We start from the raw sequence: 24,354 nt of genomic DNA on the forward strand, positions 1-24,354 counted from the left end.
TACTATTTGTAAACTAGATATTTAATAAATGGTATCTCATAGCTGTTTTAATTCACATCTGTGATTATAATGAAGTTGAATATTTTTATGCTTACTGGTTACTTACATTCCTTTTTTTAAACTTACATTCCTTCTTTTCTATTTGTGCATCTATCTTTTTAAAGATTTATTTATTTTGGAGAGAGAAAATGAGAGGAAGGGCAGAAGGAGGGGCAGAGAGAGAATCTTTGGGGATCCCTGGGTGGCTCAGTGGTTTGGCACGTGCCTTTGGCCCAGAGCATGATCCTGGAGTCCCAGGATCGAGTCCCACATCAGGCTCCCTACATGGAGTCTGCTTATCCCTCTGCCTGTGTCTCTGTCTCTGTCTCTCTCTCTCATGTGAATAAATAAGTAAAATATTTAAAAGAGAGAGACAGAGAGAGAGAGAGAGAGAGAGAAAATCTTCAAGCAGACTCCCTGCTGATGCAGAGCCAGACACGCGGCTGGATCCCAGGACACTGAGATCATGCCCTGAGCCAAAATCAAGAGTTGGACGCCCAACCGACTGAGCCACCCAGGTACCTGTCCTAATTTATTTTTAAGTCTTCTTTATATATCACAATAACTAACCCTTCTATGTTGCAAATAGTAGATGTTTTAACAACTAAAATGTTTTCTTCTGGGCAGCCTGGGTGGCTCAGGGATTTAGCGCCTGCCTTGGGCCCAGGGCCTGATCCTGGAGATCCGGGATCGAGTCCCATGTCGGGCTCCCTGCATGGAGCCTGCTTCTCCCTCTGCCTGTGTCTCTGCCTCTCTCTCTCTCTCTCTCTCTCTCTCTCTCTGTGTGTGTGTGTGTGTGTGTGTGTGTATTCTCATGAATAAATAAAATCTTTAAAAAAATAAAAGTAAAAAAATAAAATGTTTTCTTCTAATATTATTTTAGTAGTTGGACAAGATTTTAAAAGGTGAATCATTATTAAAACTAATTGATTTTTATTAACAAATTAAGCAAATACATAAAACATGAACCTACATATCCTAACACAACTCAATAAAACACACTGAATTTGCTGTGACGATATTTGCACAGCAAAATTCAGTGAAGGCATTCTCTATCAGAGAAAGGAAGAATGTTGAAATTCCAGCATTTCCAAATCCATCTCTAGGTCACTTTCATTGGTTTTGCTCACAGTTAACCTCTTTGTGATCCACCTGAACAGTGAGAACAAACCTAGATTTGCTCCCAGTGAGCCAGGATTCAATTTCAGATAACCACCTTTAACCTAGCACCACAGAAAATGTGAAGTCTGATCCACTGAAATATTCACTTTGGGTCAAATGATTCTGGTAACCCAAACCACTCCTTACATGGAAGTGGATTTACATTCATGTTGATTCAGACACAATTCTAAAATTATCTCAATTCTTTCCTCCTCTTTAGAAAATAAAGAAAACTACGGCGGTATATAAAAATGATTTTGGTCTCACTGTCAATTAAAACAGTTAACATCAGAATGGTTTCAAATGTATGATACTGGTTAAAAACAGAAAAGTTGGCTCCTGAGTAGTATTTTAAATTAGAAGTACATATGACTTTCCACAAGCCACATATCTACTAGCATCAAAGTGCTATTTTAAGACTATCAACTGTAGAAATTACTGCATATACACAAAATTATTTTTATATTCATAAATAAAGCTGTTAATTTTCAAATCACTTAACAGGAGGAGGTTTTTATGAGGAAAGTATAAAACTTACTGAGTAAATAGCTTCAAAATTCAGTATTTAGGGGGAAAAACAACATTTTTTAAAAACTAAAATAGAGTCCATATAAATTACTGTAGATTGGGTTAATTCTGGTAACTTGTAACCCCCCCCCCCCCGCTAAAATGGCTAATATCTATAACAGATGCAGGATGAGATGGCCATTTTAGATATTTATATATGGACAAAACTAACAAATCTGTTTTAGAGAATGGCACAGAGATATATTTCTTCATGAAAGGATAAATGAGGTTATTTACTTTTCAAATTTACTTTAAAAATAGCTGAAAGACAAAGGAATCATTCTATTTATACTACATTCAATAACAAGTCAATATTAATCTTTGGTGAGAGAACTCAGAATTGTGATTTCCAGGAGTGGGGAGGCACATGGGTATACAGCCAGGGAGGGGGTCATAAAGAGGCTTCTAGGGTGTTAATAATTTTCTCGATTTCAGTCTTGATGTGGTTAAATGAATACGTTTACATTCTAAAAACTAACTGAAATGTATATATAATTTGCATACCTTATAAATATACATTTCAATTGAAATGTTTACTTAATGTTAAAAAATTTGAGGCTAAATATGTTAAATTGGAATTAGATTGTATAATTTCCAAATTGGTAACAATACAGAAAGATTCCAGTTATCTTTGTACTTTTATCTGTGCTAGATTTTACCAATGACACTTGGTAATTAGGTTTGGTAATGATTTAACCAAAAAAAGTTTAGTTATCTTTTTTAAAAAAAACAAAAGGCAGAAAACATGAAATTGTATTTAATTCAGTTCTTTGTCTTTACCCTATTTACATTTTTTAAGTTACTGAATCATTAAGCCCTGATAAATATTGATTGTGTGAAAGAACATATTGACGAAATCCAACTGATTTAAGAGATAATTTATGCCTAATTAACACGAAAGACCCTTGAGGGCTATCTTTTTAACAGCACCTCTCAATCTGTGTTCAGAATACCAGTACTGTAGAGTTATTTTTTAAAAAGTATTGAGTATTAAAAAAAAAAAAAGTATTGAGTATTTATTTAATTAAACTTGGGAACTGTTGAGCGAGACATAAATGCTTCTTTACTGTGGGATTTCTGAAAGCCTTTATAAATTAATGAATGTTGTGAATCTCTACAAAAGGTTATGTGGTATGTATTCTTTCTAAAAAGCCATGTCCCCTCCCCCACTATTACCCCCACACCAATTTGCACGCAGGAACATAGTTTAAAGCACAGCAACGTTCTGAGAGTGCTGCTCAGCAATTCCCAACTGTGCTACGTATACCTTTAGAGACTCTGTGCATAATGTAACCTCCTCTCATTTTGAACAATAAGCTACATGGGCATAAAATAAAATTGATCCATTAACAACTATTTTTTGAAGGTCTACTATCAAACAACCAGCACCAGCTTATGTACTGGCTGGCTATGAGGAAAGCTACGGAAACAGGAAAAACTGGTTCTCACTCAAGAGGTTGTCTGCCTAATGAGGATGAAAAGCTTAAATAAAAAACTGTGAGAATGTTTTAAGCAGTGCAGAGCAGGAAAACTTTCTGGATGAGGGCAGGAGCATGAGGAGGCATGCTCAGGTGTGGTAGTAGCAGTGATCCTGCTGTGGCCCAAAAAAAAAAAAAAGCCAGAAAGAACCCAATCATCAGGGAAAGAAGAAGCCAAGTTAGAAAAAGAGAAGAACTAGGTTCACTTACAAAATAATCCTATGAGAGGCCTCTGATATCAAGTTTAAAAAAAAAATTAGAATCTCTTTTCTTTCAACTTTCATTTTAAGATTTGTTTTGAAATGTTATTACTATGCAGCTCTTCAATGCTGAATAAATTTTTAAATTATTTATTATTTATATTTAAATCGTTATTATTCTATCCATTTTAGGAATGTAATTGAGGTATCTTATGGCCCTATCTACATGGAATGTTATAAAACTAGGTACTGCTTCTATTTTAAATAAATTGCATGCTTTTAACATAACATAGTCCCCCATTACTACTATACATCTATTAACAAAATACATGTATTTTACAAAAGCAGGCTCTGATCACATGAAAACACAAAAAAACTCATAAACCAAAAGACATTTTATACAGACAATATCAACTTGTCCCACCTTCATTAAGTCAAGTAAGACGCTATTTAGAATTCCAAGGTATCTTCTCTCCAATGTCTGAGGATGGTTAACAGCTGGAAACTGTAAGAACAACAGGAGAGGAGTGTCAGCACATGGGGAGTGGGATCCATGTGCATGTACTGTGAGTGCTGGAAAAGGTAGCAAAAAAACAGACATTATTGCTCTAGTGCCAAAGTCAAATTTATTTCCTATGCCTATTACTTTTGTGTCTAGGTATTTGAGGTAAGGATTAAAAGGATTGGGTGTTAAGTAACAGAAAATGTGCAGGTGAAAGAGAATATTAAATCTAGTCAGACAATGAAGCATGTAAAACAAACCTAACTATAAAAATTTGAGACTGTATTTATACAGTTTACACAGTACTGTATGTTTATATAGACAATTCAGTTATAATATACTTTATACAGAATTTGTCTGCTTGCACAGACAATTCGTAAGCCTTTGTTACAACATCATTTACTCCTGAAAATTAGAGAAGTAAAATAAAAAGAGAGAGAAGGCAGAAGCAAGTACTTAAAAGGCCACAGAAATGGAAATAGTGAATTCAGATACATGTTCTAGCATTGCTTTTATTTTATTTTTAAGATTTTATTTATTTATTCATGAGAGACACAGAGAGAGGCAGAGACACAGGCAGAGGGAGAAGCAGTCTCTCTGTGGGGAGCCCGATGCAGAACTCGATCCCAGGACCCCTGGATCACGCCCCAGGCTGAAGGCAGACACTCAACCACTGAGCCACCCAGATGCTCCTATCATTGCTTTTAAAATACTCTTTTAATGACCTATTTTCAATTCCTTGCTTTATATAAGTTGGAACAGGAGACAAACAGTCTCCTAAATTAATAAATGCCTTTTTAAATAAAATGAGGGGAGGAGATCAAATTTATTTAGGTGCTCTGTCCTCTCTACCACCTCACATTTTGCAACATCTAAGTAGATGAATAAGTAATAGAGCCTGATGCCATGTACTCCCTCGCAATAGGAAGGCTCTTTTGCTTTTAATACGTTATTTTCTTTATACCAACATAAGAGTATTTCAAAGTACTAGAATCCTTAAACGTGTTAAATACGTGGATGGGAGGACTAGTTATGGAGGAAAATTTTCAAACAAGGCCCTTAAGTCATGATTATGACATTATCTGCACACTGTGCTAGGGATGGCCAGAGATACTGCATATGGGTCAGAACTAAACCTTGCAGTGAAGGTGCAACTTGCCACAGTTGGCTAGGACAGCAATCAGCACTGAAGTGTACAGTCAAAAATTCTACTTGAGGGTTGGAGAAAGGAGAGACCAAGGCAATTTGCAGCTGGAGAAAAAAAGAATCCATAGACAATATTTGAACTAGGTTTTAAAAGATAAGTAAAATGTGGTGACAGAGAAAAGTAGGACAGCACCCCAGACAGAGGAAGTAGAAGGAATACATGAACTTAACACAGACACAGGCAAACCTATAACTAATTACAGAGCGATGCTATACAAGGCATGGTAGCAATTCTTCTTATTATTTTAGAGATGAAGAAGGTGACAATCAAAAAGTTCAAGTAACTGATTCAAGGCAGGTTACGTAATTAAAAAGCAGAACTAATATTTGCACCCAGGTCTATAATTCAAACCCACACTCTTTCTGAACCTAGGCACCTCTCTCAAGGGAGGTTTTTTTGGATGTTGTTGGAGTATTAAATATCAGCCCAAAGAAAGACACCTGTCATGCTGTGATAAACAACTCTGTACTGCTACGTTGTAATTAATATTTTGCTTATGAGGTCTATCTTATGCTACCAGATGTTCCTTTCTTTCTTCAGAAGTAACATTTCATTGATAAGAAAATTAATGAAGAGAGTGAAAAGGTATTAAAAATATTATGATAAAAAATGACCAAACTAACTTTAAAAAATTAATTTATATGCTTTTGAATGAAATCTACCATTCTCATGTGATAATTCAACAAATAACCAAAACTCAAGCATGGAAGTTTAAATTATATCCCAATGAGTAGCTTCTCTTTCTTTCTTAATCATTTGAACAATACAACACAACAAGAGCACATCTTTAATGAGCACTTACTATGTGTCAGGCAGTGGTCTGGGCGTGTTACAGATAATACTTAACCTTCACAACAACCCCATCAGGTAGTACTTCTGTTATCAGCATTTTCTACATGAAGAAATAGAGGCACAAGAAGCTTGCCAAAGTCATTCATGTAGGAAATATGGAGCCAGGCTTTGCACCCCAGCAGTCTGACTCCAGAATCTATGTCCTAGACTATGGGACATCGATCGCTACTTTTTCTAAATAAAGCATACCAATAGAGCAACATCTTGTTGACTTTCCAATCCCTACACAACTGAATCGAAATGCCAATAACACTAGACCGGTCGCCAGTGAGTCTGTGTCTCATGGAAGTTCCAGTTCACACGTCCTACATGCTTGGCCATCTGTCGCAGATATTCTCCAACAGAATGATAAAGGAAGACATTTCCCTCAAATGACGTTGCTAAGCCTCCAAAAAGATTAACCTAATTTAGTTAAAATACCACAAACACTTTCAGACCAAATTGTAAAAATATTAACGTTTATAAAAATCAAAGTGTCATGGAAGCAGCAATTTCTCTGACGGTTATTTATAAGCAGTGTTGTCATGTGGTATCCAGCATCTTATAGATAATACTATTCAGTGAGGAGGTCTGTGAACAAAACAGACCACACACAAATGAGGGAATGAGATCCTTCGTTTGGCCTATCTAACACAAATGCTACTCATTCTTCATATCCATTATAAACTTCCAATCTTCTATAAATCTTTCTCCAGTGAATCCAGCCAATTATGACTTCTAATTTTCCAGAATGTTTAACCCTCTTGTGGTCTCAGCCATATTGAGAGATGTTTTAGAAAACAGTGTAATGCACTAAAGAATGAAGTTTTTTATTATATACCAGGCTTTATGATGTTATATTGCTTTCCAATTATTTCATGTGCAAACGTCTTAATTCTTTGGCTCATTTACAAGTTATTAAGGCTAGGTACTATTACACATCTGTTTACACTCTCTTCAGGCAATCAGCATGGAGTCTCTTTAACCAGGCATAGAACAGGAAGCCAACAGGGCCAGCTTGATGTTCCAGAAGTTACAGTTAAAATCCTGAGGTCAGATATTCAATCACTGAATACTATTCAACCTTGTAGGCACTACTCTAGATGTGCTATGAATATAATGGCAGACATGATAGTTCATTTCCTCAAGGAATTCATCAGTTCAGCGAGGATACATATATAATTTTTGAAAACAGCTATTTAAAAGAGATGGCAATGAATGCTACCAGAGCACAGAAAGGGGAGTCACCCACTCCTTGGAAGAGTCTGGAAGGACTTCCGGGAGTGAGAATACTTGACCTCAGTCTGGGGAAAGGAGGAGGAAGAGCTTTCCAGGAAGTAGAGCGAGTACTAGGAGCATCACAGAAATGAAAATACAGAACTGTAGAAGCAACATGTCAAGGAAATGGTGAGAAGTTCAATATGTTAAGTAGGGGGCAATGGTGGGAACAAGTAGCAGACAAGGCTGGAGGGCTAAGAGCAAGGGGTTCTTAATGCTACCTCCTAATGTAAGCAATCCCGTTGAGGCTTTCAAACCCAAAGGAGACAGAACTGAATGTGCAATTTGAGGGAAGATTATTCCAAATGCAATGTGAGAAGAATGAAGACAGAAAGTTGGAGAGAGGAGTTTAGGAGTAGTCAATAAGTTCAGGTAAAACCTGCTAAGGGTGAAAGAAGCATTAGAGATAGAGAGAAGGGAGGCTCAGTTGAGCTTGAGTGCTGACGACACAAACTGGCTCAATGTATCATTCAAGTATTCACTGAGTCCCTAACTAGATGTGCTGGACTCTACTACAGATGCTGGAAATACAGTGAAAAAACAGACGATTTCTGCCATTGGGGAGCTTATACTCTAGTAGTTGAGAATTTGACAGTTGATAATTAACAAATAAACAACACATCTACATACTAGGGTAAGTGCTAGGATAGAAAAAAAGAAGGGTGGTGCTAAGTAAGGGAGACACTAGGAAGATGATGGGGGCAGTATGCTGGTGGCATCAAAGAGGGGGACATTCTTGGAGGGGAGACTTAAAAAGTGAGAAGGGATCGTGCAACAGAAGCACTTTCCCAGGAGAAAGAGCGACAAATCCCAAATCCCTGAAGATGAAAAAAATCTTAAAATGCTTATAGTAGTCAAAAAAAAAAAAAAAAAAAAAAAAGACAAGTTGTGGTGAGAGCTTGGAGAGAGAAAGAGAAGCAGCCACTATGTTGTGTGCTCATGTGTGAGGAGGGTTTGTTCTTCAAAGTGAAATGAACTGAGGTCCAGAAAGTCAAAAGAAAAATGAAGTGTTCTGCAAATGTCAAGAAAACATGGTTTGGGGACCATGTGTTTAAAAGAAAGGAAGTGGCGGTTTTATAGTTCTCACAATGGTCACCAATCAGCATGTTAGCCCAGAGTAGTTGTAAACAAAAAAGTAGCTTTTGGGGTAGATGGCAAAAGTAGCTCTTGGGATAGATAGGCAAAAGTAGTTTTTGCCTATAGGTAGGCAGCCTATATCTGGATACTCTAATAAAGTGCCTCTGCAAGTTGCTTGTCTCTCATTTGGGGAAAGTTTATATCTTAAGGCCCTTTTCAGTATATTCCCTGAAAACAAGTTTTATACAAAGTTGGCAAGTCCAGAAAAGGCTGCCCAAGACAATATACTAGTTTGAAGTGCTTCACTGATGCTTCACTGTCAACAGACAAGAAATAGCTTCTAGAACACAACCTTTAAATCTATAGAATGCAAGTATTCATAGTCTCCCTCAAATCATTGCAAATATGTTTGTTCAAATAAGCAACAGTCATTTATACATTTTTATATCTCTTGAGGATGCTTAATATTTTACAGAAAGCAACATTCTGAGATAACCAACGTGTAGAATATGATAATGCATATGCTAGAAGAGGGTTTGAAAATTTGGAACTTATAAACTAGGAAAAACATTAGCAGTTCCCACTTTCAAATTCAGACTACTTCTTAAAATTCACAAATACTATATAAGATTCAAAAATAAAATATTATAATGGGGATTATAAACATTGTATTGGGAAAGGGAATAGTATTCAATGGATAGCTTAGCATTCCATTGTGCAACGAACAATGATTTAAATACTGCTGTATTGATTCCATTTGGACTTTTAGTAAAGCCTCTTACCCGGAGCCCATGGAATCGAGGATTACTGTAGAAGAGCTTCATCTGTTCAGATGGAAGTGGTCCTAGCACCTTCTGAATAGTAAAAAGTTGGTCGATTTCGCTCTCTCCAGGAAATAAAGGCTGTCCATCGCTAAGCTCCCCAAGAATACAGCCCACTGACCACATATCTACAGACTTTCCATAAGGAGCTCTGAAAAGCAAATGGAGAGATTATCTTGGCAAATGAAGAAGAAATACATTTTAATAACTTCCAAATTATTTTGAGCAGATTCAAAATTTAAAGCAATTTGTGTATTTAAGGAATTAAAAATGAGGCTGAAGAAAAGGAATTATGGATATCCAAGTAAAATTCAGAGCACAAGTAAATAAATCTATGCTAATAAAACCATCAGTTTAATAACAATTTAGTTAGTATACACTAAGTTGAAGTCTATTCACCTCTGGGCATATTTTGAACATGAATGGCTTAATAAACCCTAATACAGTGCACATGAGTCTGATGAGTTAACATTTCACTTGGAAAATCAAATACTCCCAGGAAATGCATTTTCTAGGTAATTATCCTTTAGCTCTTGAAATGTCAAAAAGTTATACCTCATCCATTTTTTGAGTTCAGACTATTAAAATGTAACTATTGGCTCACGTGTCTTCTTAAACAATAAACATTGAATATTATTTAACTTTTGATTGTATAGAATCACGATTTCTAATACCTAGGGTGGTCTAAGCTCTATTGTATTATTTACCTGAAACTATTTGTACCCTGTGTATATGGCGCTTTATGATAATTATTTGCCTCAAAGCATTTTTTTCCATTTCCTTAGGGGTTTACAGCTCTCCACTTGGATCTGAGTTTACGAGAAGGCTTTAGGAGTGTTACTATTATTAATAAGTGGAGACTATATGTGAAAACCTAAGTACTCCAAAAATGCTTTATATGTATGCCCCAGTATCTATAGCCTTAGGTTAAATTATATGTGGCAGATTAAGAAACCATATTTTCTTTAGTTTCAAATACAAATAATCCAAGTTTTAAGAATGAAAAGCCAAGGGATGCCTGGGTGGCTCAGTGGTTAAGCATCTGCCTTTCGGCTCAAGGCATGATCCTGGAGTCCTGGGATCGAGTCCCATTATTAGGCTCCCTGCATGGAGCCTGCTTCTCCCTCTGCCTATGTCTGTCTGTCTGTCTGTCTGTCTCTCTCCGTCTCTCGTGAATAAATAAATAAAATCTTAAAAAAAAAAAAAAAAAGAAAGAATAGAAAGCCAAGGGTGCCTGGGTAACTCAGTTGGCTAGGTGTCTAACCCTTTTCTTCAGCTCAGGTCATGCATGATCTCAGGGTTGTGGGATTAAGCCCCATGTCAGGCTCCATGCTGAGCATGAAGGCTGCTTAAGATTCTTTCTCTCCTTCTGCCCCTCCCCTCCTCATGTTCATGTTTCTCTAAAGAAATTAAAAAGATAAGAGAAAATAAAGTATCTGAAAAAAAAATATGGGATGAAATTCTAGAATGCTATAATGACACAGCAGTAATACAAAACTTTTAATACTCTAAATTAAAGCACTGTTAACAGTATACAGAATATGTTTCTAGGACAATAAATCACTACAACTGTAAGTCAGTATTTTATTTATCTCATTTCCTTCCCACAAAAACCTAAGGACCATATTAGGAAACTTCATGTAGACTTTTTTGGTAGCTTGTTGAGGAGGAAAGGATACTGATATTTCTTTAATATCTGTACAAAAGAAAAAACCTTGTGCTAGATGGAGAAACTTAGGGAAAATTTCTACATAACCAAATCGCACTATTTTTCTTCTGTCAATGGATGTGAATAATTTATGCAGCTGGAACTATTTTGAATGTCAAGGACAAAATCTTGAGAATGTACAAAAATGTACATTTTTAATGTTAACCAAATATCAACAGATTTCAACGGGATTTTTACACAAATAATATGGTTCTTCAACTAGTACTTGACAATCATTTAATTAGCAATATATAATTTGGCTCAAATTAATTGAAGTTGCAATTTACTTTTGGTAGCTCCCACACATTTCTAAACATAACTGCTGTTTTCTGACAGGTATTATTAGGCAGCAAATACTCTCTGAAGGTCTGCAATAAGGCTGTCCTCAGAATGAACTCCTTGGGGCCATTGTATAGACAAAACTATATTATAAAAAGTCCTCTACCATAATTGAATCCTCAGATGGTGTTCTAAGAATGATCTACTTCATACTCATTTCTTCTTTGGCAAATCTGCCCAGTAAACTCAAACTCCAATTCCTCCCAAAAGAAAAGGGACTATGCATCCAAGTAAGTCCAGACAGAAGTACACAGAAAAAGAAACAAAGACAATCACAAAAGAAAATCAACCCTAAAACCAAGTTTAAAAATTAGCACAGAAATTCCAAAATCTATCCACACAAAGAGAGATACTAAAGTGACTAACCACATTTATTTCCCAAGATAAAGCAAGCTATTGATTTTTTTTAAAGTAAAGCTTTCAATAACTGATATCAACAATTCGTATAGGTTCTATGTCAACAATGAATCAAGAATTACAACCAGATGGTTAATAGACACTGGGAAGGGCACCTGGGTGGCTTAGTAGTTGAGCGTCTGCCTTTGGCTCAGGTTGTGATCCCGGAGTCCCAGGACTGAGTCCTGCATCAGTCTCCCTGAAAGGAGTCTACTTCTCTCTCTGCCTATGTCTCTGCCTCTCTCTCTCTGTGTCTTTCATGAATAAATAAATAAAATACTAAAAAAAAAAGAAAAAAAAATACACACTGGGAAATTGTGAACATCAAAATAAACCTTCAGTGAGTAACTTAAACATAATCATCATGATCTTCAACAAAAGGAAATTTATATTCCTACTATATAAAAAAGTATCTTTTTAAAAAAGATTTTATTTATTTATTTGACAGAGAGAGAGAGAGAGAGAACATGAGTAGGGGAGCAGTAGAGGGAAAGGGAGAAGCAGGGTCCCTGCTGAGCAGGGAGCTCGATGCAGGGTTCGATCCCAGGACCCTGGGATCATGACCTGAGCCAAAGGCAGACATTTAACTGATTGAGCCACCCAGGCACCCCAAAAAGTATCTTTTAAAAATTAAATTTCTTGGGGCACCTGGGTGGCTCAGTTGGTTGAGTGTCTGACTCTTGATTTCTTTTTTTTTTAAATAAATTTATTTTTTATTGGTGTTCAATTTGCCAACATACAGAATAACACCCAGTGCTCATCCTGTCAAGTGCCCTCCTCAGTGCTCACCACCCAGTCACCCCCACGCCCCTGACTCTTGATTTCTGTTCAGGTCATGAGATCAAGCCCTGAGTCAGGCTCCAAAACCAGCACAGAGTCTGTTTGAGATTCTCTCTTCCTATCCCTCTACTCTGCTCCCTACTCAAGCTCTCTCTTTAAACAAACACATAAATAAAATCTTTAAAAATTACATTTCTCATATCCCCCAGATACACATTTGGTGCACTAAAGAGATGAAACCTATAATTAGAGCACTGGTCATCATTACCACCATATCTCATTTTATTTGTAGAATGTGCATTCTTTTTCCATTCTTGGATGGTCCCAAAGAAGTAAATACAATATAGGGAAAATAAGAAAATATTACAAATAAGGTGAGTAGAGGATTATTCATATAACTGTGATTGAGTTCAGGAGGATAGGCTCCTTCTTAGGCTCTCAAGTTAAAACATACTAAAAAGAAAAAAAGAATCTTATCAGAAAATCCTTTTCTGGGGTTAACAGATGAAAGAGCATTTAAAGTGGAAGGAAGGGGCAGCCCAGGTGGCTCAGCGGTTTAGCACCACCTTCAGCCCAGGGCGTGATCCTGGAGACCCGGGATCGAGTCCCACGTCGGGCTCCCTGCATGGAGCCTGCTTCTCCCTCTGCCTGTGTCTCTGCCTCTCTCTGTGTGTGTCTCTCATGAATAAATAAATAAATAAAATCTTAAAAAAAAAATAAAGTAGAAGGAAGGGTGGGCACAAAGTGGATGGATGTGATGTTGCTGAGAAAATCATCAAAGCAGTGTGTTTGAATAGTCATTTGCCATCAAACAGGATTTCTCTATTCAGAAGAAAATTGGCAATTGGTTCAGTATTTACATCATGTTTCTAGCAACGTGGCTGGATATAAGAGACACTTGATAAGTATTTGCTGAATTAATTAATTAATGAACAAACCAACAGACAGGCCAGGCCTCCCAACAGGAGGTTGAGTTTATTTCTTTATCCCTTGAGTCAGGGCCTGGTCATGTAACAAGCTTTGGCCAATGAGACAAAAGCCATGCAAACAGAGGCTTGAAAACTACTTTTGCTTTTGGGGCTTGCCCTCTTGCTGCAAGAAATTTTTCAGTTATCACATGAAGCAACTTGGATGAGTGTCTATGGAACGGAGATGGTCTGTTCCAGCTGAAGCCTCGTAAACCCACCAGCTAGACTCCAGATGATCTGCTGGCTGACTGTAGCTACCTGAGTGATTCCCATTGAGACCAATGGATTGAGGAACAATCCAGCTGAACTTCAATTACTGACTTCCCCAAAACACTGGTACCTAGAATTCTGAGCAAATAAAATGGTGTTTGTTTTACATCACTAAGTTTTTTGGGTGGATTGTTACACTGCAATTGGTAACTGGTATTTGATTAACTAAAGATCTTATCTTTCATACATGATCCCTAAGCTAATGATATACGATCAGAAAATATATAAATGTCATTTTATTTAGGGACGGTAACTCACCCAAGTAAGAGTTCTGGGGACCGATACCACCTGGTGGCCACATATTCTGTATAATTAGCATTATTGCCTTCTGATAGATTCCGAGCAAAACCTGAAAGACAGAAAAACCCAAAGGTATAGCTTTGAAAAATAAATAATAACTTCATGTTGGTAAAGTATTTCAGTGTTAGTAATATTTTAAAGGAACATCAAAAGAACATAATGACTGGTAATGAATGGGCTGTTTACTAATGGCACCTTCAATTATTTTACTAATTGACATTCATATGTCAATTAAAAGAATAATTTAAGAATACACTAAATTAATATTAATATTTTCTTATTTAGAAAGAATATTTAGTGTATTCACTATTAATATTTTCTTATTTAGAAAGAATAGTGTATTCACTAAAAAAAGTCAGTTGCCTCCTATACTAAAGAAATCCATATTTTTGAAGTCATCACATGCTTTTATAAGCATTCAGAGCATATTTTTAAGTCAGCTCTCTCAATAAATGCAAATTTTAGGAACAAAATGAAGTCCCCACAAGAGCTCAAGTCAAAGCTAAAATACCCTGTCATAGATGGCCATTATATTCCAATATGTGGGACTTAACACAGTATTTGTAGATCTATAATTGCTGATCAATTCTAGCCATTGTATAAAGAACTAATGATTGACAAAGATGGAAACTAAGCAGGCCAAAATTATTTTCATCTCCTAATATAACTGAGAAGCATATTAGGGGTATCTTAATTACTTATAGACTCTAATCATTATTTTCCCTTTAAACCCTCACACAAGGTTTTGGGGTCTAAAAATAAGCCAGTAGGTAAGCTAATTACCCATCTAGCTCGCCAAAAGCATACAGATAGTCACAGAGAACCAGAACATTAAAATCAGGGGTAAAAATTAAGGTGTTTGTCAGTTTTGAAAAGCAGAAAATAGTGTTTCTTAAAATGGAGGAATAAAAAATAAAAACAACCACAGCAAAAAACAAAGCCTGAACTTCAGTTAATCAATGCTTCATTGTAAGGCATATTTGGAAGAAATATTCCTATTTTCAAATGAGATTCTTCAAGCTAGACAAAGGAGCTCCATGCCCTGGGAGGGAAAGCAGTTCGGAAGTCCTCATTGAGTATGCTAGGGCACAGAGTACCACATGCAGTGCTGCCATGTGAAACCTCCTTATCACTTAAAATTGTCTTTCTTTAAGAAATGATGTTGGGGGTGCCTGGGTAGTTCAGCTGGTTAAGCATCTGACTCTTGATTTCGGCTTAGGTCATGATATCGATATCCTGGGATCAAGCCCTAAGTCTGTCTCCGTACTCAGTGGGAAATCTGCTTGAGGATTTTCTTTCTCCTTTAACCACCCCCCCGCCACATGCACACACACTCGCTCGCACTCTCTCCCCCCCTAAAATAAATAAATAAATCTTTTTTAAAAAAGAAAGAAAGAAAGAAATGATGCCAGTCCAAGGATATCCTTTTCCTATTATCAACCATTCTATAGGTATCTTTTTTGTATTTATAACTTGCTTACAAATTTCAGTAATTTGTGTGTTTAAGCAGATCACCAATCCATAAAATCATGGAAGAACAGTAAAGGGCATATGAGGTGCACAAAATCTCAGTGTTTGGTGGTAACACAATTATTGATAGGAAGCCAGAAATAGAACCAGAAATACTTCTGAAAATCACAATGCTAAGAAAGTGCTAAAAATGTCAAGGTCAAAATCTTCTAAATAATTATATTTTGGTATTTTTTTATTCTCCTAAGCACTTTATAAGATGTTTAACATCTAGCAGATTAAAAAAAAAACATATAGCAGGATTCTTCTTTGCAACATTCTTTATAAAGTATGAAAAAATTTAAGTCCTTTAAAACATTTTTCCCCAGGCAAACAGGTTCATAACACTCAAATTCCTTACAAATACTGAGTGAAAACAATTATACATGCCTTTAATAGCTACACTAGACAAATCTGGTCATTCACACAGTGCATTCTCTAGCTTCCATTTCTCATTTGTTTGACCCATCTACAAGATACTAAACTAACATATTTAATGAAAGGCAATGCATTCTCTTTTATACATAGAGGTTTACATCATATTTATGATTATACTTGGATATATGAAAAATAACATTAAAAAAAAATCAAGGTTTCTTCAGCATATGGATTAGACAGAAGATTTTCTTAAGGTGATCCAGAACTTAAACACCCTAATTTATAGTTTTAAAACTTTTGTACATTATTTTAACTTAAATAGCACTTAATACAGTTTTATATACATGGAAAAGAATGCACAATTTTCTACTAGGATTGAGTACAACTCAAAAGCTTCCTAATATGCTCAACCAGGAGCTGAGATATTACACATCAATTACTAATCTTATTCATTAAACATCTGAGGGGAATAAATGGAATTGTTCTAAAAGTGTCTTTGACTCTTACAAGTATGTAATTATTGCATATACAGGATACATATGTATTTACCTTGGCATATTATTAGTGTTCATGATTATACCTAAAATAATTTCTATCAATGATTATTACAATATTTAAAAAATATTCTTTCATCTTACTCAAAACAGAAGTCATAGTGGTATTTCATAGAAAATTAGTTTTCTGGAGTCATTAAGAACTGGGCTTATGAATACATGCACGTGCATCTATTTGCTTTGCATTCTCATTAAACAAATACTGCCTTATGAATTTTTTTTAAATGTAGACAACACTATGCAGAGTACAGTATTCTCCCAGCAATCGATTTTTCAACATATGATGTAATAGAATATTCCTCTGCTAGTTTAAGTCAAAACATTAAAAAATACTTTTAATAAGCCTTTAAAAGCTACTTGTTATATTAAATTAATTCTACTTACAGGGCTCAATTTCTTTTTAACTTACCAAAATCACACAGTTTCAAAACATCATTGTGGCTGATTAAGAGATTTTCTGGCTTTATATCTGAAATATAAAGATGAAGAAACAATTATTAAAAAATGTTCCATGGACTGCTGATTGATACTATTGGTCACTATAATGGCACCTAATTAGAAATATCCAGAGTAAGGTGAATAGAAACCTATAGCAATGAAAAGCAGGGTAACACATTTTATACTGGTACATTAAAGTTTCAACTAATTTCTTTTTGAGAAACATGAAGACCCACAATTTAAGAAATATTTTTCCCTTTAAATCTTAAAGGTATTAATGGGATTTCTGAAAGGAATTTAAGAATCACTGAATCTAGACCACCATGTTTCAAGGAACTATTCTACTTTATAAAATATTAGTAACATAAATTTTTGGAGATAGGATATTAAAAAAAAAAGGTTTACACCCACAAAATACCTTAAAAACACATTTAAGTAGCTAGAATTATATTTACTAGAAAAAAAAACTTCATAAAAATAGAATTTCTGTTGTGATTTTCTACATAATGTCTATATTTACATATCTCTTTAGCTTTCCTGTGTGGTTCACAATTATAAATGTCTAATGCTGAAGTTATACTGCATGAGTCAAGAAAAGACTTCTCATTTTTTCCGTGGATCTTCAGAAGATGTGGTGGGAGCTGAGTAGAAATACACAGAAAATGCTATTTAATTCCTGCCTTGGGAGGCACCTCACAATACTATTTTTAGAGTAACCATCATCTCATCTCTATCAGATGGCAGAGGTGAAAATGGAAAAAGGGAAGAGATGGGAGTAAAATCTGCAGAGAATCATGGTTTCTACTGCTAATTCACAACCATTGATTTATTACTATACACTTAACCAAATCACAGGATCACTTTAGAAATGTAGCTAGCTCAGTTCCTTATTAATAGCTTCATGTTATAGTATAGATTGTTATTAGAATAGATATTAGATATGCAGTTGACTCGGAGATCTATCTATACCACCAACAACCTTGATAAGGTAACTGGTATGAAAGTCAAATCCAAGAGAAATATAAACTATCTTTTTCTAGACATTTTCTAGACTTTTTCTAATAGGAGTTGGCATTCTTCACATGACCTTTAAGCTATTCTTAAAGTGAGACTATTTTTAAAGTGACATCCTTTTGTGCATGTATAGGTGAATTAAAATGTAGTATTCATTTATCTGATAATTCAGAGACCAGAAGTACATACTGTAACATTTTCTGATAAACAGCTTCTGGCTTCATTATTTTATCAATATGTGTCCCATTATTGTAAAACTCTGCAATTTAAGATAGATTATCAGGAGAAGATAAACTGCATAAAGTCAAGGACTGTGCTGAGAAAGTAATTGCCCTTTTATTACTATAAACCACCCACCTCACAGCAATAAAGGACAAAACAGTTTACAGAAGCATACTCATGACCTTTATGCAAGGTTGATCATATCTACAACTTGCAATGGGCACTTTTCACTAATGGGTAGGGAAATTCAGGAAGTTAAAGTATATACTAGAGGTGGTTGGTCTAAGAGGGAATGAAAGGTGACTGTCAAGGGCAGGAAGTCAGTGACCACCTTTAAAGCCTTATTCTGGGTGGTTTCACATTACCTGCAGGACCAAAAGGCAACAGAGAACATCCCTTTGTTCTTTTAACTCCAAGGAAACTTCACAGTTCCTATTTGTTGAGTTCTTTATATCCCTAGGCATTTCTAAAGTTGAGAATAGATCTTGTTATACAAACAAAGATCTCACTATAATATCCAAATAAACTTGTCAGTCCATCCTTTTGGTGATACAGAAGGAGACTTGAAAGGTAAATGACATATCATATCCTGTACTTTCAAAATGTATTCAATTTAAATGGAACATCAATGCCCATGGAAATATTCTTAAGATAATAATGTATAAAATATTTCATTGTTAATTCTGATATTTTCTTAATATTTTCCATTTCAAAAATTCCATACTTACCTCTATGGACAATATCATTCTTATGGCACCAGTGAATAGCTTTGATTAGCTGATAGATATAACTTTTAACCTTTTCAGGTGGAACCCCATTTGGCATTTCTTCCAGCAATTCAAGCATATTCTAAAAATTAAATAGGGAGTCATTAATCTCCACAAATTACGCAGGCCCATAAATCATGTATTAACAATTTAAAAAAGCATCTTGGATGATAATTCACCCAATGCACAGCATGCATTTTTAAGAACTGTTTTGTTTTCCATTTACTATCTTTTTCATGCAGAAGTAGGATACTGTATTAAATCAAAGTTCTCTTTTAAGAGAAATTCCATTCTACTCCCCAGTGCTGCCCAAATAATAACCCTGGTACTTTCCACTCTCCCTAAAACCTTCCACACATCACTTTAGAATAGTTTCAAGTGGAAAGCAATACAAAGTAGAGATAAGATGCTGTACTGTATAAAGGAGGGGAGAAACAGTCATTTTAACACAGTGCACTATGCATGTTTAATAGAAACCTGCAGTAAAATCAAGCCTTGAAAATATTTCTGGAACACCTGGAAAATATTCTTAAAAGAAAATGATCCTTATGATTAGAAGTGATCCATGCAATCAGTACAAAAATTAAGACAGGCTGGAAAATGCTGTTGAAATAAACACAGATAGATCCCAAACAAATCAAGTTTCGAAACTTAGAGTCAGAGACTGTATTTATGTTAATATGTAATGGGATTATTAACTGTATTTATGTTAATATGTAATGGGATTATTATTATTTTTAAATGAATATTTTATACTGCTCAGTTTTGACTCAAAATATGATAAATATTAATAGATAAAACCCACATAAATAATCTCTTAGGGTTTCCAAAATAATGTTGAGTGTAGGCGTCGCAAGACCAAAAAGTTAGAAAACCTGGTTTGCTTAATACAACCTCACAATTTTGTTCCCACCAGTCAAGCTGCATACATACAATCAGCTGCTTGTTTATAACACTCTCGTACCTATTATAACAGATGCACTTGTTATTTTAATACCATTAAATATCATATAAACCAATGAAATAATGTTTTAAATAAAGAGAGTTGCTGTTTATAAGAAAAACAAAGTTTAATACTTCAGAAAGACTTAATAAAGGAAAGCCACTAAACATACTGCTGTCTAATCAAATGTGAGTGCAACAACTATAAAACGCTGACAGGGAACAGGTAATGATGGTGATAAGAATTCTGCACTGAGATTGCTTTACAATGTTTTTAAGCTTTTGCTTCACTTTAAAGATGCTCTCGCAGGCTATGATAGTTGATGCATTATGGATATGATGTATTTAAGAAAGACTTGTCAGAACTCCAATCAGAAGACAGATACTCAAAAGGCCTTGACCTGACTTCTAAAGAGTAGTAAATGAATATATATTGATCTATTATAAGTTAAAATGTTTGAAGTATGTTTCATTTTTAAATGATTCTCCATTTAAATTGCCTTTTTCAATTAACAAATGCATAGGAAGTCCCAAATGCACGCATGGAATAGAAAGTAAGTTGTATGTCTCATTTCATATTACGCTCTAAATTGATCAGTGGCAGAAAAGAATGTCTCTCAATATCCATTCTTCCCTTAGCCCATAGTAATACAATTTGTAAGTAGATGCATAGGTGCTCAGAATGAAGAGTACATTTCCCCTCTGCCTTGCAGCTAGGGTGGCCATGAAACTAAGTCCTGGCCAATGGGAGGTGATAGCTGGAGCCTCCTTTTGACCTTGAGAACAAGAGCCACATCTCAGGGGTGGTAGAGTGGAAAGGCAGAAGGAAATTTCTATTTTGTTTAAGTCACTGTAATTGTATATCTCTGTAAAAACTCCTACCCTTTAAGAGCATCGTTTTCTTGCCCTCTTGAGACTGTCAATCATTAGGCACTGCCACTGATGGGAGGTCACCTTCTACTGAAAAACCACAGGGTCAAGGCAAGAACCACCAGACTGGGGGACACAAGACAGAAGCTCTGGTAGCAGCTCTGCCAATTATCTGCAGAGAGATCTCACATGGGACAAATTGGTACACAGAAGTGATTTCTCCATTTGTTCTTATTAAATTGTTATTAATCATGAACCATCACCCTGAGCAGAACAGAAATAAAAAAGACAAACTGAAATAGATCTGTCAGAATTTCATTACTTGGCAGTGAAAATCGTAAATTTCATGATTATTCTTGACAACTAAAAAATAATATAGGGGATCCCTGGGTGGCTCAGTGGTTTAGCGCCTGCCTTTGGCCTAGGGCTCAATCCTGGAGTCCCAGGATCGAGTCCCACATCGGCTCCCGGCATGGAGCCTGTTTTTCCCTCCTCCTGTGTCTCTGCCTCTCTCTCTCTCTTTCTATGTCTATCATAAATAAATAAATAAATAAATCTTAAAAAAAATAACATAAAAGAGCTTCTGATTTTTACAGCAATCCTTTTTTATAAATATCAAATTTTAGTTTAATTTTGGTGGGGAAAGTCCCTTAGGAAAATACGTAAATTGACATAGAAATAGAAAACTTTAGGGGAACCTGGGTGGCTCAGTTGGTTAGGCATCCGACTCTTGATTTTGTCTCAGGTCATGGTCTCAGGGTTGTGGGATCAAGCTCCGTGTTGGGGTCCACACTGGGTGTGGAGCCTGCTTGAGATTCTCTCTCTCTCCCTCTTCCCCTTCCCACCCTCAAAATAACAGTGTTTTAAAATGACAAAGAAACTTAAAATACTCTTCAAGTCTTGCTTGAAATGAAATTACTATGTACATTTATTTTCATTAGAAAACTAATTTGTAAAAGCTGAATTAATTCAAAAGCCACATTCCTGGTCCATCATCTTGGCAATGCTGCTTTTTATTTTGTAATAATGATAATGATGGTGATGACACTGTCATTTATGACATGGAAAGCACCTGGCAAACATAATGCTCTCCAGTATTCATCTTCTGTAGAAAGCCTCATATTATCATGTAGAAATTCCTCGTTTTATCATGCAGATTCCCATAAAGACATGTACTCAAGAAGTGAAATCTAATAAAAGTAATAATTTTTATTGTTTAAATAGCAGGAAATTAGGAGCCACATACTCATTTATTAAGAAAACCTCTAAAAGGTCCATCTGAGTTCTGCCTCTCTCTCTATATCTCTCATGACTAAATAAATAAAAGCTTTTAAAAAATAAAAAAAATAGGGATGCCTAGGTGGCTCAGCAGTTGAGCCTCTGCCTTTGGCTCAAGGCATGATCCCACTGTCCCAGGATCGAGTCCCACATCGGGCATCCTGCATGGAGCCTGCTTCTCCCTCTGCCTATGTCTCTGCCTCTCTCTGTGTGTCTCTCATGAATAAACAAATAAAATCCTTAAAAAAAATAAAAATAATGAATGAATGAATGAATGAATGAATGAACGAATGGTCCATCTGGCTCCAGTTTATTCTACTCTTGTCAAGGTAATTATTTCAATTTTGGACAATAACCAACCACTATAGGGCAGCTGCCCCCAAAGAAACTCAGACACATGTATTGATTACCGTAGTATACATTTGCCCCTAGGCCATACATCATTAAAATTGTCACTAATAGTTAACCAATTAAAAAAAAAATACTAAAGCAAGTATGCAGACAATTTGAACTGTGTGTACTTTTCCGATTTTCTCCTGAGCTTCCAATTCCTTATTTGTGGCCTCATCTACCTACTCAAGCCTCACCTTATGCCTCCTGGCACATCTTCTTCCCTCAAAACCAGAACACTGGCAATTCACTAAAGTGGGCTCCATGAGCCCAGTCATTTGCCACCCTAGGTCTGATTTAGGCAGCCATCCTATGCTTGCAGGCTGCCTTCCACACCTCTGTCATTCTATGTCATCACTGTCAACTTACTTATCTCTCCCTCAGAGGCCTTGCCTAGGTTTAATTTAAATAAACCAAGCCTAAAAATTACTTGTTGAACACAGATTCTAAAATATCAGAAGCCAAATTAATTCACTGTTGAAATTTAAGATGATCTCTGTACAGTTAAATTCCACAAAATAATTCAATGTATTTCAGGGCTTCTAATGATTATGGATAATAATTCCATTTTTAAAATACTGAGATTATGAGTACATTGACAAATCACACCAGATAATAATGCTTCCTTGAATAGTGTCAGAAACAACCCTAAATAAAAGAATCAGGCTGGGGTGCCTGGCTGGCTTAGTCGGTAAGACATGTGACTCTTGATCTCAGGGTTGTGAGTTCAAGCCACATGCTAGGTGTAGAAATTACTTATAAAAATTTTTAAAAAGTAAAACAAACAAACAAAAAGCAAATTTCCATACTATCAATTAGTGACTTACTTTTTCAACATACTCAAACACCAAGTACAATTTCCCCCTCCGACGAAAGGCTTCCTTCAGCTCCACGATGTTTTCTTGCTTGAGAGTACGAAGCATTTTAAGCTCTCGTAAAGTCGTTTCCTTGACTTCTTCATTTTCTAGAATGTAAACAATGGTGAATAGAGTAAAATTAAAGCTTTCAAGTTACTGTTCAAAAAATTCCAAGAACAGCAAAAACATACCAATTCCATTTTCCACTTTGAGTACTTCTGCATAAGAAGTTCAAGGATGTAAGATTAAATATCACATTTTCTTGTTGAAAGGATCAAGAATTAGCAACTTACAGAAGAAAAAGCTTACTTGACCAGCATGAACCTAATTTTCTGCTTGTGTTTTCTTATACTGCGTATTGCAAAGTATATGTATAAACACAGACTTACAGATATGACTTATGAATTCACTGTCATTTTCATTCTAACACTACATACTAAGAAAGGTGGAGTTTAAAAGGGTAAAGAACAATCATCTGTATTAGTGTGCAGAGGAGCCTCTATGCAGCATCTGAAGCAGCTGATGTTTTTAACTTTGGCCTGAAGTTTTGGCTCAAAAGAGCATTTCATTCCTCAAGCTGCATGTGAGTCACCTCAGTGTGCAGAGGTCATGTACCAGGCACCCACAGTGCAGCCACAGTCAAGTTGCAGGGATTTCTAAGAGTGTCTGATCTCTCTGAACAGCAGCTGCTATAGGTTCCTGTTGTCTTTCTGTGGTATGTGCATCTGTCCAACCCAGATGGTGTAGCCGTACTGGGATAGAGAACTTATGCTGAACCAATATAGCCTTCCATATTGTCAATTTCACTCATGATAGTCCCAACAGGCGGGAGGAAGGACAGAAGTCACATTAACTCTAATGGATGAATGGGGAGGGGAGTAAGGAAGGTAATACTTTATTTTAAATGAGTTTTTATGATACCTTTAGATTTAGCCTGGAAACTCTAACTACCATGTTTACATATGGAATACAGGTTCATAATCCTTTACCTGCAATTTCAAAACTCAGTCTAAAAACTGAACACTTTTTCCAAGTTTATGGCAAATCTCTTTAAAAGTAAAACCTGAACTGACATGAGACCACTTATATTGTGTATCCCACTTACTTATGAACATTAATATGTTTGCTTTAGAAATAGTACCTGGTTACAAGGTGCTAAAGTAGCATGCCATATTTCCATTCTAAAACCCAAGAGTTATAAATTCTAAAACAC

At 35.8% G+C, this 24,354-nt stretch overlaps 1 protein-coding gene across 21 annotated transcripts in view; it reads right to left on the minus strand.

Moving 5' to 3' along the window:
* The window catches only part of CDKL5 (cyclin dependent kinase like 5), a 213,662-nt gene that overhangs the window by 41,999 nt on the left and 147,309 nt on the right, over positions 1 to 24,354 (minus strand). For 20 of the 21 annotated variants that reach the window (XM_072816790.1, XM_072816776.1, XM_072816786.1 and 17 more), the window contains 6 exons: positions 23,112 to 23,248; positions 18,766 to 18,886; positions 16,773 to 16,832; positions 13,881 to 13,971; positions 9,123 to 9,312; positions 3,870 to 3,950 (listed from right to left, as the gene is read on the minus strand). In XM_072816790.1, coding sequence (XP_072672891.1) covers positions 3,870 to 3,950; positions 9,123 to 9,312; positions 13,881 to 13,971; positions 16,773 to 16,832; positions 18,766 to 18,886; positions 23,112 to 23,248 — 680 coding nt within the window. Of the gene's footprint in view, positions 1 to 3,869; positions 3,951 to 9,122; positions 9,313 to 13,880; positions 13,972 to 16,772; positions 16,833 to 18,765; positions 18,887 to 21,314; positions 21,472 to 23,111; positions 23,249 to 24,354 lie in introns of those variants that run through there. The other variant, XM_072816791.1, reaches the window with a different exon arrangement.

This window comes from Canis lupus, chromosome X (assembly GCF_048164855.1).
Source record: "Canis lupus baileyi chromosome X, mCanLup2.hap1, whole genome shotgun sequence".
Classification (NCBI taxonomy): domain Eukaryota; kingdom Metazoa; phylum Chordata; class Mammalia; order Carnivora; family Canidae; genus Canis; species Canis lupus.